Source organism: Eutrema salsugineum, unplaced genomic scaffold (assembly GCF_000478725.1).
Source record: "Eutrema salsugineum unplaced genomic scaffold, Eutsalg1_0 scaffold_5, whole genome shotgun sequence".
NCBI classification, from domain to species: domain Eukaryota; kingdom Viridiplantae; phylum Streptophyta; class Magnoliopsida; order Brassicales; family Brassicaceae; genus Eutrema; species Eutrema salsugineum.
Genome location: NW_006256612.1, coordinates 9175592 through 9193616, shown reverse-complemented (window position 1 = coordinate 9193616; position 18025 = coordinate 9175592). Strand labels below are relative to the sequence as shown.

The following is an 18025-nucleotide window of genomic DNA, read 5'->3' as shown; positions in this document are numbered from 1 at the left end:
AACAAAACGGCCGTCTATTCATTATCTACGCTCTCAACTTTTAGTTTATTTGCAGATCGAGCGGGAAGTAGCTATTACTATCCAATTTGGCGTATAAGATAGAAAATTACATTGGCACCCTCATCACGCTGCAGAAGAAAGGTAGAATCTACCCACCATTACACAATTGGCACTTGTGGGTCTTTGAAGTCAAAGTCTTTGCCTGAGATTTCTAAATTTCTGCAAGCCTGGATATTTCCCTTACTTGGATTAGGATATCTTTTATAGCAACTTTAGTTGAACCAAAATATAAATATATCAACTCAATCAAATGAATAAATAAAATATTGACACAACTCACAAAAATATAATAACACACTACTCAGAACCTAGACAACAAAAGTTATACGAGCAAAAACATTTAAAAGATCTAAATATTCAAAAATTATCTCTTCCTTGGTCAACATTCAAAAGTTAAAATAGCAACTAAAAACAACCATTGAATATCCATGTGTGTTTATATAGTTCAACGGTATCTCTTTTTGCCATTTTATGTAAAAGAATCTGCCATTGAATACTCAATCCTTCCAATTTGACAAGAAGTATATGAAAATAATATTCAGAGTCCGAGTTAACCGAAGTACGGATTTGATGAATATCCCTCAAAACTTATGGATATCCAGATTTGTCCCACCCAACAAACAACTATCACGTCCCTTATCAAAATGAAATCTGTGTAATGAAACAAGTCAAGTAACCATTAAAGATCTATAAGAATCACTGACCACTTATATAAAAACAATTAATCTTGGATGTAATCACTAATCAACGATCATAATCATCATAATTTATATAAAAAAAGTCGTCTCCGATAATATTGACCAATCTCCATAAAAGTCCTAAAAAAAAAACCTCTCCCAAGTAACAAAAGGCCTTAAACTCGTTGTTAGTACATCGTCAAAAACCCAATGACCATCTATCTTCTCCTCATCACCTCCGTCGTCTTCTCCGTCGTTAGCATCCCGTCGTGCTTCTCCGCCGATCAACAGTACGAGAAGTGCTTATCGCCTCTGAGATGCGGATCCAGTTCGGAGGTGTTCCCCAATACAACGTATCCGTTCTGGGGAACCGACATCGACAAACCGAAATATTGCGGCCAATCACCTTTCAATCTCTCCTGCCAGGATAATCAAACGCTGACCGTAGAGATCACAAATCTCACTCTTCGCGTGGTTTCGGTGAAACTGGAGAATAAGACAATCACCGTTGCCGATGAGAGTCTGTTCGAGGAGGATGGTTGCCCAAACCCAAAGCTTTTTGACTTCAACGGGGATGATTTGTTCTCATTAAGCCACAACACCGAGAAGATCGAACTATTCCAGTGCTCCGGTTATGACCCACCACCGGCGGCATGGCTGTCGGAAATTAATTGCAGAGCAAGCGACGGTAGGAAAACATATCATGTCTTTCCACAGAATGTGTCTGGCGGCCACGCTTGTCCGAGTGCTGGAGAAGTCCCGATGCTTAAATCTGTTAAGAACTCTCTTCTTCACGACTCAAATGTATCTCTCGGGGACGCTTTGGAAAAAGGGTTCGAATTGAGGTACTCTATACGAGACGAGATTTGCCGGACATGCACCGCTTCCAGTGGGATTTGTGGTTCGGAGTCACGGTCGGAGAATTTCCAATGTCTCTGTGAAGACAAGCCTCACAATTCCTCCTGTAACGTCAACGACGACCCAGGTTAGTCCTTTTGTCATTTAGATTCAAGCTATACTTTCTTTCAGTTCCAATTGTTATTTTTGTGATTTCATTTTAGATTATTACCATCCATTACATTTACGATTAGTTTCATCAAATCGTTTCTGCACATAGACTCTAGAATGTATACTTTGACCAGTTTGATAGAGTATTGTCATCGTCATTGACCCAACCTTTAAATAATCTTTTTAATACCCACTTGACTTTTTCAAAGCTGGTTTTACGTGTCTTGTTTTTCCATTATCATTAAAATCAGGATAACAGCTGCTCTTCTTTTTTTTCCGAGCCAGGCTATATCAATACATTGGGTTTCTAATGGGCTGACACTAATTAGTATGGGTCCAGTTTATTTATTTTTGCATAGTCGGTCTTAGAAAAAAGTCCTAAAAAATTAGTGGGAGAATTTAATGAAAGTAAGATTTTCCTTGTGTTTGAAGTTTCTGCTAGTACACCGACCCGCTCTTGACCAAAAATATTTCTTTCCAACTTATTGCCATTACAAGGACTTTTCTAATTTTAGAAAATAATTAATCACGAGTACTAAAATTCACCATTTGTATTTTGTGGGTCATCTTCAACCTCAGAAAGACAAATATAACTTTTCAATTTATAAGTCAATTTGTAGTCTTTATTTTCTCTTGTCCAAAGAAATTTGTTTTAATTACTCTTTGCAGTTTGCACACACTAGTTGAACAAACTCCAACTCTTACCCACCCCTTTGAAAACCTTTTAAGTTTGTTTGTTTTTCTCTCTCTCTTTTGTTCTGTTCTTCTTGTTTCTTTATCTCGTTTTCTTGCTTGCATCCTCAAAATGATTCCTCCATGTTTCTGCTACACATCCCTTCACAAAAACTTCGTCACTTTCATCTTCCACTTCATACTTTTAACGCCTCAAACTCTCTCTCTTGATCCAAAGTTCAAGGCTTGTGAGCCCAAATCCTGTGGCAAAGGTCCCGAGATCTCCTTTCCATTCTATTTATCAGGCAGGCAAAAATCTTTCTGCGGCTACCCAAGTTTCGACCTCACTTGTGATGATGAACAAAAGCTCCCTGTTCTCGGGATCTCCGGTGAGGATTACCTCATCAACAACATATCTTACTTGACACAGTCGTTACAGGTCGTGAACGCAAGGGCGTCTCGTGATCCATGTCCGAGCCCTATGCATAATCTTACCCTCCATAGGACTCCTTTCTTAGTGAACCCTTCTTATATCAACTTCTCCATGCTTTACAATTGCTCTGACCATCCGCCGGATGATATTCCGACATACCCTCTCGCTTGTTCTGGCAACACTAGTCTTCGATCTTTTGGGGTCTTCCAAAGGGAGATCAAGGGGAAAGAGAAAAAACTTCCGTCCGGGTCGTGCCAGAAACTAGTCCATGTCCCTGTTTCAGCTAGTGGCTGGTCTGATGTGAAGCTGTTTTTGGATATGACTTACGTCGACATTTTGAAGAGGGGATTTGTTCTGAATTGGACTGCACATAGTTGCTTCCTCTGCAATAGCAGCGGCGGGAGATGTGGAACTGATGATAAGGAATTTGTTTGCTTGTGTCCTGATGGACCTAAGATCCATGATACTTGTAGCAGGAATGGTAATCACTTGCGAATCGACGAGTAATCAATCTTCTGACATAATATTATTCTTCTTCTTTGATTTAGTTTTCTTTAACAACTCAATGTGTTGGGGATTTTCCAAACTCTGATTGGTTTAGTAACTGTAAAAGCATGCCTCGATTTATATGTTCTTGCGAATATTAAACTCTGAAACTGCCTGACCGTTTTCTTCATCTTGGTTTCAGATCTACCTCCTGATCCAAATGTGAAACTGAAGGTCGGCATAGGTAAGACTCTTTCCCGGTTCTGTTTTCGTAAAAGGTCCACAAATCTTCCGCTTTGATCTGTCTTTGTGATAATAAATAACCGACATTCAAATAGCTTACATTATGATATATACCTGACACCATCAAATATAATATTATACCTTGGAAAAGTCTTGGTTACAGCTGTTAGGTTATGCTCCTCTATGCTCTGTTTTCGTTTTTCATAAGTCTTAACAGATTACAAAATTCCACTCAGGTGCTGCTGCAGGGGTGGTGGGGTTAACAGCAGCGAGCATCTTTTGGTTTGTGTACCATCGAAGAAAAACAAAAAGTTACAGAACTTCTTCAGCATTGCTTCCAAGAAACCTCTCCTCAGATCCATCTTCAAAGTCTTCTGACGTTGAGAAAGCAGAGGAATTGTTGGTCGGCGTTCGTCTCTTCTCTTACGAAGAGCTCGAAGAAGCCACTAATAACTTCGACCCATCTAAAGAACTCGGTGATGGAGGCTTTGGTACTGTCTATTACGGTAAACTTAAAGATGGACGAAGCGTAGCTGTGAAACGTTTATTCGACAACAACTTTAAAAGAGCAGAGCAATTCAGAAACGAAGTTGAGATCTTAACCGGTTTACGCCATCCGAACCTCGTGACTCTCTTTGGATGCTCCTCAAAACAGAGCCGGGACTTACTTCTGGTGTATGAGTATGTTGCAAATGGCACTTTAGCTGATCATCTACATGGTCCACAAGCTAACCCGAGCTCACTCCCTTGGTCTACTCGGCTTAAGATCGCTGTTGAAACCGCCTCTGCCTTGAAGTATCTCCACGCCTCCAAGATCATCCACCGTGATGTTAAGTCCAATAACATCCTACTCGACCAAAACTTCAATGTCAAGGTCAGTAACTCACACTGGTTATAACTTATACGAATCAAAGCCGAGCCTAATTCCTAAACCAAGGCCAAACTCAATTAGATACAGGACTAAAATGATTGTATGATTTGATCTGATCATAATCTTTAAGTAACTTCTATCATCTTTTCTTGGCCTGTTTTTTGGACAATTAGGTTGCTGATTTTGGACTTTCAAGACTGTTTCCAATGGATAGAACGCACGTATCAACCGCTCCGCAAGGAACTCCAGGATACGTCGATCCAGATTACCACCTATGCTATCAACTCTCCAACAAAAGCGACGTGTACAGCTTCGCGGTAGTGCTAATGGAGCTTATCTCCTCGCTTCCAGCTGTCGACATCACAAGACCGCGTCAAGAGATCAACCTCTCGAACATGGCAGTCGTTAAAATCCAGAACCACAAGCTCCACGAGATGGTGGATCCTTCACTCGGGTTCGACACGGATACAAGAGTGAGACAGACGGTGATCGCCGTAGCTGAGCTGGCGTTCCAATGCTTGCTGTCGGATAAAGATCTTAGACCATGTATGTCGCATGTGCAGGAGACGCTGACGAGGATACAGAACAATGGGTTTGGTTCGGAAATGGATGTTGCAGATGTGAATAAGAGTGGACCTTTGGTTGCACAGTCTCCTGATAGTGTAATTGTGAAATGGGACAGTAAGTAGATTAGTCACGCGGACAGTAACATTTTTTATGTGTATTAATGTTTGAAATTGTTAACTAACAGTTAGAGATTGATGTTTGTGTTTTATAATAGATGATGATAGATGATGTTTTTGGGAATGTATGTATATATGATCTGAGACCTGAGTTTCATAAATACATCCATACTCTCCATTTCTCCAAAAGTTGATATATCCAGGCACTTGCTCTGATTCCCCTAAGAGCCTCGTTATTGGGCCTGTGCCGGGTTTGGGCTCTGTAGTGTGTAGACTCGTCAATGCTCAAAATTAATTTTGTTAATGCTCACATTCATATTGTAGGACTAAAATCAGCGATGTCGCATGACTTTACCCAATCACACATTCACGTAGAATAACAATATTTAGTCATTTCACTACTTTTTTTTTTTTTAAGATAAAAAAAGAAATTAAAAATTCATTGAAACCCAGAGAGAAAGAGGAAAAAGAGAGGAAGAGAAGCTAAACTCGACGTAGATCGGGAAAAACCCTAAGAAGAATGTTACTCGTATTGTCATTTCACTACCTTTTAGGTTTAGATAAATGAAGTTTTATCAGGCCATGACGATGTCTTTCACTTTTCGTGATTCTCCAATTTTGTTGTGTTACCAATCTTTTTTTTTTTATTCGTAGTTTATTTTTCATCATAAGAAATATATGATGATAATCATTAATCAACCTAAGACGATCTGTGAAGTATAAGTAACGTCACAAACTATAAATATTATGATTTCAAAGCCTATCTTATTGCTTCCCAGATTTCCTAATTAAAGCACACCAATTTAGGGCATAGATGCTTTACTACTTCTATTAAAAAACAAGTTAGAGCGTAAGTGGTCTTAAATGAATGTAAATTGCATGTGAATCAAATCCCTCCACCATGAATTTTTGATAATCTATAGCAATGGCCCAACTAAATATTGACCTTTGTTCCAACCTAACTCTTCCCTATAACTTAAAACGTTTTTGATCTTTAAAAGGACAAACCACAACAAAAGAAATCTCTAGTATAGTATGCCGATTAGAGTGAAAGATTTTTTTTCGCTAAATAAATAATAATTGGGTAACCGAAAATTATATTACGATAGAATTGTAGAGTGTCGTCAATTCGTGTTTTCGTTTATCTCCTTATTCCAAGGTTTTTTGGGTAAATATTATTATACACGTATATAATATACATACACAATTTTAATTGTATTTTGTCGATTAATTGGAATTAGCCATTTGGAAGCAAAAATATAAGTTGGCAAATCGATGGGACTTTTTGCCAACATAAAACCTCCCTCTGCAAAAATTGTTAATAGGATGTGTCCATAACAACAACTCAATAAGCTTTGATATGAACTTAGTTTGACTACATCCATTTCATTTTCTTCCCAAGATTAATAAATTAATTTTAGAGATAGACAACTATTTCTTAATCTTACACCAAACTATAAATATACTATTTTAGTTCTTCCCCCTTGCAAAGACAAGAGCCTCATGGGACCTACGATCAAAACACTGGTCCCACTTCCCTTGTTTGGCTATAGCTTCCCGACACACAAATCCTAGAACGTTCACTTGCCCACGTGGCTCTCCCTTTATTTTTCTCTTTCTTTTCACATTATTTTTTCTCGATTAATTATATAATTTAATTAAAATAAAATTAGAAGAAAAAAAAGGTTCAATCGATCGATATATAAAGTCTCAAGCTCTGTATGAAAAACCAAGTCTCAAAGAAACTCACATCTCAATTCATTATAATACACTAGATGGCGAATTTCGAGAATCTATCTTCTGATTTTCAGACAATAGCCATGGATATATATTCTTCCATAACTCAAGTTACAGATCTAAACAACAACAGTAGTAACCTTCATTTTCAAACATTTCCTCCTTTCTCGACATCTCTCGACTCGCTTATCCTTCATCATCATCATCATCGTCACCAACAACAAATGCTTGATTTTCCCGGGATATCTCAAGACAGTGGTAATACTAATAATTTCTCCTCGACTTCAACTTTCATTCATTCCAACGTCGGTGAGACCAAGAAGAGAAAAGCTTCGGTACAGACATTGTCTTCATCGGAGAATAGTGGCGTCTCTGATAGTGTGGATATTAATACCACCAAAACTGTAATTCATCTCGAAACCCTAATCTTTTTTTTTTAAATATATATATTATTAACGTTTTCATCATGTTAATTACTTTTTTTGTAAACAAATTTAGGGTTGTTTGAGAAGATGTAAGAGGTTGAAGAAGAAAAAAGAAGAAGAGAAAGAGAGAGAAGTTGTTCATGTGAGAGCCAGAAGAGGCCAAGCCACTGATAGCCACAGCTTAGCTGAACGGGTAAATTTGCTTAATTATTTGTATCAATTCATAAAAAAAAACGCGGTGTATTCATTACTTAATTTCAAAATTTCAGGTTCGGCGAGGGAAAATAAACGAGAGATTGAGATGCTTGCAAGATATGGTTCCCGGATGTTATAAGGTAATGGATGGAAGGAACACAGATGATTAGATGCTTTAACAACAAAATATATAATAAAAAAAGAGAATGAAAACAAATATGATTAAATCCAAATGTGAATTTAGTTGATGATAACTGGGAGTTTACATACATGTTTCTGCAGAGTATGGGAATGGCTACGATGCTTGACGAGATCATAAATTATGTCCAGTCTCTACAAAATCAAGTCGAGGTTACTATTTATAACTAATTACCCTAAATTACATATTATGTTCTTAAAACACCACAGCTTTAAAAAAGTATCTCGAATCTTTTAGAAATGCTTTCGAAAAGTAGAAGAACTTTGACTTTTTGATACTTTTAAAAACAAAAATAAAATTGTATATGATGCATTAAAATATTTGTTTTCCAAAAAAATACCATAATTTTTATTTAAAAAGTTCAAAAGAATCCAAATTCTGTTTCTGGAAGTCATCATATATTTTCTGGAAGCGTGAGCTAATCTTCCAAATTGAGTTGTAACAAATGTTTTTTTTACAAATTTGGAAGGCTTAATAAAAAATTTGTGGTACTTTTAAGTTTTTAAATTGTAATGTATTTCAAAATACCAAATGTGAAAATTGATATTTAGAGATTTCTTTATTTTTAAAATGTATTTCTTAAATTGCTATAGATAATATTGTAGAATAGTTACTCATTCTTGTTTTTGTGTTCGGTGGATTCAGTTTCTCTCGATGAAACTCACTGCAGCAAGCTCGTTTTATGACTTTAATTCAGAGACTGATGCTGTTGATTCCATGCAGGTACTAAGACATTTTAATTACTAATTTTTCAACAAATGGTTAGTTGTAGAGATGTTGCGATATGATGGTCCAATCTGTTTGGTAGAATCGGGTCTATATGTCTTTATCCAAGTATATGTTAATTTTAGCATTTATATATGGTTTAGGTTCGACTATACTAGATTATATATCATCATGCATACTAACCCACGATGAATATATAATGTTTGACAAGTCCTATATCTAGTCCAGTCCGGCCTTAGAGTAATTGAACTTATTATATATATGATTTAAGCTATTGAGTAGTTATTTGCATAAGTATTAAATTTGAATGGAATCCCAATTGGCAGAGAGCAAAGGCACGTGAGGCAGTGGAGATGGGGAGACAAACAAGAGATGGAAGTCCTGTCTTCCATTTATCAACATGGTCCCTTTGACTTTTATTTTCCCTCTTTCTCTTATTTTTATATTTTCTTCCCAAATTATTCTTATATTAATTTGAATGTGATAGATGTCATACGACCCAAAACTTTGGGATAGTATTTGTGTAATCTGTATACTTGTAATTTCGACATTATGAATTTATTGGTGACTTATATTGGCTATTGTCATGGAAATATCTCAATTCTCTCCTTTTGTCCTGTCTTGTTATTTTGTTGAGGTATTATTTTGGTTTTTGTGAATACCCACAGTCATAACGAAATGAAACAGTGTATTAATCACGTAATCCGTGTTATCACTTATTAGTCACTTTATTAATTTTAATTATATTTTATTTTTTTTTATTAAAAATCTATAATCTATTTATCAGCTAAATCATTTACGAACGAAGTTCGACTACACCCGTTAAATAAAAAGATTAGTTTTTTTTTTAATGAGCTGTTTTGTTGACGAATAAAAAGAATTGCACTGTTAAGAGACAGTTTCCCTACATATATAGTTGTTTTGGATTACTAGCAATAGAGCTTACAACGTAACATAACATTGTCTATACCTATTATGCAAGTGGACTTTATTTTGTAATGGATTATTAGATATAGTATGACTTCTAGCTTAAGAACTAGATTAACCAAAAACAACTATTTGAGTTTTGAAAACGAAAAGTTTTCAAATGGCAATAATATTTGTGGTCGACTTCAACCAAAAACAATTGAAAGGTTTCAAATGGGAATAATATTGGTGGTCTATTTTGGTAATTAGTGAACAGCAAATTTGCTGAAAAAAGTGTTAGACCGCGATATTGGGTTCCAACAAAAAGTAGTCGGCTTGCATGATTTTTTGTGAAGATTTTCATAAAGGTCCTTACAAAGTAATTTCCTGCCCATTACTGAAAGATGTATACTAAATAATACTGGTTATTAAAAGGTCGATACGATAATAATGTTTTTTTTGTTGTCGTTAATGGTTAAATAAAGAAACTGGGAAGAATAGGTTTGACCAAAGTCAAACAGCGAGATAGGCATAGTCACAGATACGATATACTGAGAGAGCCAAGTTTGCAACTTGAAAGGGTCGAAAATATGGAAAGTATGGAACCAAAGAGACTTTGTCGGAATAAAATGACAAAAACACCCTTCACAATCTGTAGCTTTCCTAAGACAATGATGTTTGTCTCCCAAACCAATCACAAAGACAAAATAGTAAATTGTGATGCGAAGCCAATGGACGTGTTTTGCAGACTAACAACCAAATTTTTTGAGAAATTTCTTCCACTTTTTGTGGTGGTCTCTCTTATCACATCTCTTCTATTTAATTATTTATCTGTCCATACATTTGAAAAAAAAAATCCAATAGAGACGGTTCACAGAATCTGACGATGTTACCCATTCATAATCTTCATGATTGAGATCAACATTTCAGATATTTTAAGTATATATAAACAAATTTATTATATAATACGCTTGTGTCTCTCTGTTATTCTCTAATTTTCTTTACTTTTATATATTAAAAATTACATGACATTTCTCATTCCATATGGCAGGTCGTATCTGAATATTTACGACATATATAGATAGTTGTTTAAACGCTGAACTTTGAAGTTTCAGAGTTAAATATGCGCATAGATTAATTAGTATGTATGGTATATATGGCTCACACTTACAAAATATTTGGAATTTTACTATGTTTCAGGCATATGTTTCATGCAATACATAAACTCTCTTTTTTCGTTTAATTCTAATCGGATAATTAGGTACTCCAACGTTTCGCGTAATAACAAAACTCCGAAGTGAAGATGATGTAGAGGGAGCAGCTTTAGCGCTGTAGATATGAATTGCTAAAACGAGAACTAATACTAACTTCTGCTTCGAGATCTTAAAACTGATAACATAAAGAAAAGAATGCATGCATCCGAGGAATTATTAGTAAGGACAGCTTGAAATGGACCATACGTTAAATGATGATCAATGAGGGATTTTATGTTTACTTTCTCGTTTTTATATTTACAAAAAATAGAAATATTTGAACTTGAAAAGGCTCGTTTTCACTATTATATCATAGACAAATCTTTGTGCTTTCAGTTCTTAACTCTATTTAGTGTTGTGAAGAGATATAATGACATAAATTTACGATCCTAAATCCAAGAAAATATAAGTCAGGTATCACTTTAGTCTTTATATATTGAACTATTTCATTTTATTTTATTTTGGGGTTCAAGCTACTTATTGATGCACATGCTTTATTTCTCCTTATTCTTTTCTTTAACCTTTTATGTTGTCTTTTATATATTTTATTGTAATTTCCTATAATTTGGTGATCTAAAATTATATCTTCTTTGTCTCCTTTAAGGCCAATGATCTATTTGTTGTTATCCTACTTTGATTTAATATTGGTGCAATGGGCAAGGAAGCTAGATGTCAGACAGTGTCTATCCACTTTTATACTCATCATCATCTTAAAATATAGTGATTTGTTTTGTCATATTCATATTTCGCCAATGACGCATGATTATATACAAAAAGCTTCATGTTGTTCATGCCGCTCTCTAATCAAACAGAACCTGAACTAATCGTCTTTCTTTTTTTGTTAAGTACTAGTCAATGCTATTTACCAATTTCGTAAAGAACAAAAAAAACAGCATATTATTATTCATGATCGTCATAATATTAGATGCTGAAGAGGACACAATTGGGGGTTTAAAATGAGTAATGAAAATATTTGGGCCCCAAAATATTCCAAAAATAGATTTGGTGATCACATCATCAATTTGGTGACCAAAAACTTGGCTAAATTCAACTTCAAGTATGCAAATGACACTGTGGGGACTGGGGACTACCCACCAATATTTTGTAAGTGGATTTACCATACTTGTTTGTCATCATCTTCTCTCAAATCTCAATCACATTTATACATAAGAATTTAGTTTCCACTTACGATAACCTTTCTATTATTACACCTGTATCTTGATTTACAAACATAATTACAGTATTGAGAAGTTAATTTACCATCAATATATCGTTACAAGTCTATTTCACTATGAATTATAAGATTCTGATAAAACATTATTGTAAAAATATTTCGTGAGAATAATTAATGAGATTCGTATATTTACAAAATTTGTATTCAGACCAAATCAAACTACAAAATTAAGTTCCAACTGAAGCCAATGGATTCAGCAAGAGGGAGGGAGAGCGTCTAAAATTATTAAAAACAAATCAAGTCGGCTAGGGGTAAAAGAGTATTTTACGACCACCGTTTCGATGACTTGAGTAGATTAGAAGCACTTCCCGTCTTCTTCATGCCTTGAGACACAAGCAATTATACATCATGAGAACTAATACGCAAGAATAAAGAATCTCTTCGATTTAGAATAAAAAAATCATAAGTTTTGGTTGCTTACTTGGTGACGTCAACCCTGACGTGGCCTTTGCAATGGTCGTCGTCCTCGTAGCGACTTGCTTGAGTTTATCAAGAGGTCGTATTGCAGTCGTAGTTGCCCTTGGAGTCACCGGTTTAGTTCTGCAATTTTCGGATTCACACATAAAAAACGTTCAATTGCAATTAGTTTCATTTTGAAGCAAGAGAGAGGAAGAAAAAAGACGTTACTTTTCTGAAATTTTCAATGGTTTTCTCCCTTCTGCTACACGACCAACATCAATGGATCCTTCTGTTTCATCATCGAGCCTCTCATCGTACTCTGCATCATTGGAGGAAGATAAGGTCTCGCCGTCCGTGACAGAGTATCTTGATTGTCTGAAATAGTCTTGTTGGAATCTTGTGTCTTCTTCTATAGACAACTGCGATTCTCTAGTTTCTGAATTTGACTCATCGGATTGTCCTAAGCTCTTTTTCTGCAGTCTATGTGGGTAATTAATGTCCTTAAGCAAATGAAGCCGCTCTATCTCATCGTCTTTTTTCGCTATTGTGTCCTTAAGCGACCCTAACTGTGATAGTTCTTAAGTGTTTAGTGATACACTGAGCTTATATTTGATGTAATTGGAATCTATTTAAGAGAAGACATGAGATGAGAGAGTGTGTTTTAAGGTTTGTACCTGCTCCATTAAGTCTCTAACATCTCTACCATCTTTACTACTCTTTGCAGCACCTAACTCAACTCCTGAGACACGCTCTGCGAATTTCAATGTACTCATTGACTCTGAATATGAAGTAATATCAGGATTCAGTTGCACAAACATCAGTGTCTTTGCTCGCCTACCTGTGATGTTAAGCACACAGAGAGAAGTTAGCTAATCTCGGTTCACGATGTAAAAACAGGGCAGCAAATTTTGACTTAACCTAAAGAGCTTTGGAGAAGCTGAGTTAGTTTGCTGTTTCTATATGGTACATGAGAACTCTTTGAAGCGAGAGAGAATATAACATCTCCAAGAGCTGAGAGTGACTTGTTTATATGTTGTGCTTCTCTAAGTCTGTCTCCTGTAACTTCAGAGCGATCAACTCTTTCGCTACCCGCCAGATCTACCAGATGCAGATTTCCATACAGCGCAGAACCGGTCTTCAAGTCCTTGCCACGAACATGAACAGTGACAATACTGCAAGGAATCATCTATCCAAGTTATGAAACCTAACCTAACTATCTAGAGAAGGATAAAAGACAAAACATCAAAGATGAACTGGCCAACCTGTGGGAGCGGCTACTTCTTTCATTCAAGGCAGTTGAGCCAACAGATCGGTTTTGTAGCCCAATGCTCATTAGTTTAAGAACATCCGAGGTTGATGTCACCGGATACATGCTTGCATCAGGTACAGAAAGACCGCTTTGCTGAGTTGTAGAAAGAATCCCTAGTGTGTGAAAGTCAAGGAATGGCAACACAAACAGATAGTTCGAGAACAGATAAAGTGCCGTAGAAAATTTGAAAGAGATATAGAAAACAAGTAGAGCAGAAAAAAGGATATTTCTTTTGAGAAGTGTCAGCAGAGAGTAAATCTCGCACTTGTTCATTGTATATCTCCACCATCTGCACCCCGACTTCATACGTGATGTTGCTTTTTCTAGATTGAGATATTTTGAAGAGGTCATTGAGAGCACGATAGTTTACTCCCCACTCTTCTTCACTTGCTCCATCTGGACCAGTCTGAACAAAACAATAATGACGGTAAGAATACAACAACGTGATTCATCTCACATCTATATTGAGAAATAATAGTGAATGAATACCATTGTGTAAGTTTTCCCTGATCCTGTCTGACCATACGCAAAGATACAAACATTGTACCCATCAAGAACCGATCGAACAAGGGGTTTTATATCCGAAAATACCTCAGCTGCAAGAATCGAAGAGATACGATAGAGATTAAGATCTGTATTAAGAAATTCTGATGATACTAATTAAGGAACACGGATCAAATAGAAACTTCAAAATGAATGGAAGAAAACCTCCTCATAATAAAGGTAGAAAAGGTAACAAAAGACCACCTTGAGTAGAGGCTGGACTGTAGACCTTATTGAACCTAAATTTGCGAAGGCCATCTTTCCCAGGTTTTGTGGGATTGACAACTACCAACTCCCCATGCTCACCAATGTGTTCTACCACAGTGTTTGATGTACCTTGCCCACGCAAGAAAGGCCTCACCCGACAATACACTCGAATGTTTCCTGCAAGCCATAACTAGAGAACTTATAGGTTGCATAGAAGGAGAATTTATAAATCTGAATAGTAACAAAAACATCAACATGTTGTACATGATCCACATTACCTTTTAGCTCCTGAAGTTCATTGAAGAGCTTTTGGTTTTCAGTAAGGACAGCGTGATAGTTTTCGGCAGCATCTCCAAGTTCAAGCAAGTTCTTTCCTGAGGTTAAAGATTTTTGTTGATAAACAACACCAAACTTACAAAGTCACAAATATAGCATATTGAGTTATTAATAACTGACTCACCTAGCTGACTAAACTCTTCTGTATAATTATCTTGAACTTTTAGTATTTCTTGTTTGATGGACTTAGAATAGAATCTCAACTCCTGGAAAATTAGCAGGTTTAGGTGACTATGGGCTAATACAAAGACTGATTCTAGTCAATGGTATATGTAAGCATACTTGTAATGCCTTGAACTGGAAACTGATGAACCTTCTATACGAAAGTTCTTTCTGACTCCAACTCCGATTCTTCAAATCTGATTTTTCTTCCATTTCTTTGGCTTTACTCTTCCAAAGGACCAGATTTTGTTCAAGCTCTCGATTTTTTGCTTCAAGTCTTGTATTAACAGTTATCGTCTCTATCTTAAATTGTTGAAGCTCCTTCACCTTTTCCTCAAGAGTCATTCTAGCAGCATTTGCTTCTTTTCCCATCTTTTCAAGCTCTCGATTTTTTTCTTCAAGGCTTGTATTAACAGTTATCGTCTCTATCTTAAATTGTTGAAGCTCCTTCACCTTTTCCTCAAGAGTCGTTCTAACAGCATTTGCTTCTATTCCCATCTTTTCAAGCTCTCGATTTTTTGCTTCAAGGCTTGTATTAACAGATACTGTCTCTTGTTTGAATTGCTGAAGCTCCTTCACCTTTTCTTCAAGAGTTGTTTTAGCAGCATTTGCTTCTTTTCCCATCTTCTCAAGCTCCTTAACCCTTTCCTCAAGGGAAATTTTTGCAGCGCTTGCATCTTTTCTCATTTGTTCAAGCTCCTTCACCCTGTCCTCGATACCTGCTGTAGCGACCTTTGTCTGGCTTTCCATTTGCAAGCACTGTTGTTCATATGCTTTCTTGGTTGTCTCCAATTCTCGTCTTAAAGTAGAAATTTCAAGATTATATTGACCATTTTCTTTCTCTAGCCTAACCATATCCTCCTCTTTGTTTTTCTTCTTTTCTTCCAACTTGGACTTTTCTGTCTATCATAGTCATCTCAAGCAAATAAACATCTCACCAGAAACTTTTGGTGTGCAAACTTTCAGTAAACAAATTTACATGATTACAATGGGGAGATGCAAGAAGCATTACCTTTATCTGTCGAAGTTGTTTCGTAGCAATCTGGTGAGAAATAAGTTGATCAGCAGAGTACCACATAAATGAATTTCATGAAACAAAAATGTCAAGGCCTAAGTTCTTTATGATACCTCATTTTCTTCACTAGTTCCTGAAGCTAAGGTTTCAAGAACTTTGATCCTTGACTGGTACTTCTCCTCACGAGCTTTAAACACGTTGTTTTGCTGCAACAGACAAAGCTCAGAATATATTAAAAAAAACTGAACACAATTTACTGTCATCTCCAAGGAGACAAAAAATACCGTTCTTAGATGCTCAGATTGAGTTGAAATACGTCGCTCGATTTCCAGCACGACTTTTCTCAGCAAACATGCTACACGCTGATCATTATAGATAAAGGCCAGAAGAATTCGTAAGCAGCATGAGACAGATCTTTTGCAGAAAACCAATTAAGCATGACGCATCCATGTAAAGTATGCCAAGAATTGTTAGACTCAATCAAGTACCTGAGGGATTTCACCATTCTTTCTCTCAATACTGTCATCAAGAATTCCATTCACCATACTTAAGAGTGACTGTGTGGGAGCATTCTGCGTTCAAAGGTATATACTATTATAAATAACTGTGAAAAGAAACTAGTACTGTTACAAAGAGTAGGATATGCGGAAAGTTCATAAATAAGGTAAAGGCCGAGGCATACACCCTACATCTAAATTATTTGATTTCATCATTTCAGAAATCTTTGCGGCTTGGAGATCAAAACGCCCCTGCTTCATTTGGAAGGCCTCGTGGAACTTGTGCCCACCATGGAGCATTGATACAGGGGATGCGGGAGAATTGGACCGGGGACGCTGAAATTTGGAGTCCGCGAGAGCTTTCTGCCTTTCATGTGAAGATGATGGAGAGAAGGGACTACGGGGAGTTGAATCTCCATGAGAGCTGCCTGATTGATCAGTGAGAGAATTCATCATCAATCACCAAAGGCATCGAGGTCGAAAGCAAACTTATGGAAACACTTGATAAAGCCACAACTCCTTCATTCTCTATCAACAACGCCTGAAACAGTATATATTGTTTTTTTATATATAAATACTGAGCATTAGACCAAATCCCATTTTCAGTAAGCTATTTAACAAGCATAAGCCTAGAGCAAAAGCTAGTTGAAAACATGCAACAACATCATCTAGTAAAACCATGTTATATGTGCCCAGTATTTGGGACACAGTAATCTACCAGGTATCACTATACATATGTTAAGCTCGAAGAGTGTTAACTAATCACCAGGATCGAATTGCAATTAAGATATTGAGGCCCTACGGATATGCTTATAGCAACCTCATGATGATAATATCATATATGCTAAGGCAACTGGGAATTCTCATTCTCATTCGTTTTCGATCCTTAAATTAAAGATGAGTTTCTTTCCAATTTACAGTAAAACCGAATCCAGAAGCATTGATCGATCAAAAGCAAAAGGAGACGGATCTACCTAACAAATCCCAGCGCAAAAACGATCAAGCTAGCATTCCCAACTCTCGACAATGCGAATAAGAAGAAAATAGCTGAAGAGACGAACCTACCTGGAGAGGAACAGAAAATCGCGTACTTGGTGCAACAAGAGAAGATCGGCATTGGAAAAACTAAGTCAAAAACACAGTAGAAATCACGATCAGAAAATCGAATCATGGATAAAAGAAAACCAATGGGAGGAAATTTGTGATCGTCTAACCTGGGAAATTTCATAGGAGACTTTCTCAGGGAAACGAGCGTCAAACCTGCGAGAAAACACAGAGACGTGGATTTTCCTTTTGATTAGTCACGTCAAAGAGTTTCGTGCTTCTCTTTTTTTTTTGATTAAAAACTATAATTTTTTTTTTAGCTGTAGCGCGAATGTAGGAAGAAGCGCGAGAATCCCTGTTTCTCCTCCAATCGTTTCGGGTCGGGTCGGGTCAGATCGGGTTTTAATTTAACCCCCTAACTTTTGAATTTTAATTTCACCTAGCCCCTTTGTTTTTGCGCCTTACAATTTGTACCCAATGTTTTGTTTTTAATTACCACCTTCCATTTTTCGTTGTATTAAAAGTAAATGCACTACATGATCATGTTCCTGTTTATAATTGAATCGGTAAATCCACTATTTGGACACTGTGCACATTTCCAATATGGCACATTTACCCTTATCACCCTAAGAAAATGCTAATCGCACGATATGTTCAAGATATTTTGTTATTGAAAATATATTTTAATATATGATAATCGGATAT

The 18025-nt window shown here is 36.4% G+C and overlaps 3 protein-coding genes across 4 annotated transcripts; 2 read left to right on the top strand and 1 right to left on the bottom strand.

The window, feature by feature from the left end:
- The first annotated feature begins 881 nt into the window (after positions 1-881).
- LOC18993072 (LEAF RUST 10 DISEASE-RESISTANCE LOCUS RECEPTOR-LIKE PROTEIN KINASE-like 1.2) lies at positions 882-5294 on the top strand. Of its 2 annotated transcripts, none has more exons than XM_006416547.2 (4): positions 882-1722; positions 3539-3580; positions 3816-4453; positions 4624-5294. In XM_006416547.2, the coding sequence occupies exons 1-4, from the start codon at positions 948-950 to the stop codon at positions 5137-5139; spliced, it is 1971 nt and encodes a 656-aa protein (XP_006416610.1). In that variant the 5' UTR covers positions 882-947; the 3' UTR covers positions 5140-5294. The 2 variants fall into 2 exon arrangements, with proteins under 2 accessions (XP_006416610.1, XP_024008378.1); XM_024152610.1 differs by lacking the exon at positions 882-1722 and adding an exon at positions 1731-3331.
- Positions 5295-6908: 1614 nt separating this feature from the next.
- LOC18993071 (transcription factor BEE 1) lies at positions 6909-9004 on the top strand. The gene is made up of 6 exons (XM_006416546.2): positions 6909-7274; positions 7369-7488; positions 7565-7630; positions 7773-7841; positions 8335-8412; positions 8742-9004. The coding sequence occupies exons 1-6, from the start codon at positions 6909-6911 to the stop codon at positions 8826-8828; spliced, it is 786 nt and encodes a 261-aa protein (XP_006416609.1). The 3' UTR covers positions 8829-9004.
- Positions 9005-11914: 2910 nt separating this feature from the next.
- Positions 11915-17538, bottom strand: LOC18993070 (kinesin-like protein KIN-14O). The gene is made up of 19 exons (XM_024152492.1): positions 17491-17538; positions 17342-17401; positions 16469-16817; positions 16268-16351; positions 16064-16141; positions 15893-15985; positions 15777-15806; positions 14885-15667; positions 14727-14808; positions 14545-14640; positions 14264-14443; positions 14006-14112; positions 13744-13922; positions 13470-13634; positions 13126-13379; positions 12882-13045; positions 12436-12773; positions 12230-12348; positions 11915-12131 (listed from the first exon to the last, which is right to left on the bottom strand). Exons 3-19 carry the CDS (start codon positions 16730-16732, stop codon positions 12073-12075), a joined length of 3075 nt encoding a protein of 1024 aa, XP_024008260.1. The 5' UTR covers positions 16733-16817; positions 17342-17401; positions 17491-17538; the 3' UTR covers positions 11915-12072.
- Positions 17539-18025: the final 487 nt, after the last annotated feature.

Coding starts and splice junctions, on each gene's coding strand:
- LOC18993072 (XM_024152610.1), top strand. CDS start 2,551: ATGATTCCTCCATGTTTCTGCTACACATCCCTTCACAAAAACTTCGTC. Junction 3,332..3,538: donor TGATACTTGTAGCAGGAATG/GTAATCACTTGC, acceptor TCTTGGTTTCAG/ATCTACCTCCTGATCCAAAT. Junction 3,581..3,815: donor GAAACTGAAGGTCGGCATAG/GTAAGACTCTTT, acceptor AATTCCACTCAG/GTGCTGCTGCAGGGGTGGTG.
- LOC18993070 (XM_024152492.1), bottom strand. CDS start 16,732: ATGATGAATTCTCTCACTGATCAATCAGGCAGCTCTCATGGAGATTCA. Junction 15,668..15,776: donor AACAACTTCGACAGATAAAG/GTAATGCTTCTT, acceptor TGACTATGATAG/ACAGAAAAGTCCAAGTTGGA. Junction 12,349..12,435: donor CCATTGAAAATTTCAGAAAA/GTAACGTCTTTT, acceptor CGAAAATTGCAG/AACTAAACCGGTGACTCCAA.
- LOC18993071 (XM_006416546.2), top strand. CDS start 6,909: ATGGCGAATTTCGAGAATCTATCTTCTGATTTTCAGACAATAGCCATG. Junction 7,275..7,368: donor ATATTAATACCACCAAAACT/GTAATTCATCTC, acceptor AAACAAATTTAG/GGTTGTTTGAGAAGATGTAA. Junction 8,413..8,741: donor ATGCTGTTGATTCCATGCAG/GTACTAAGACAT, acceptor CCCAATTGGCAG/AGAGCAAAGGCACGTGAGGC.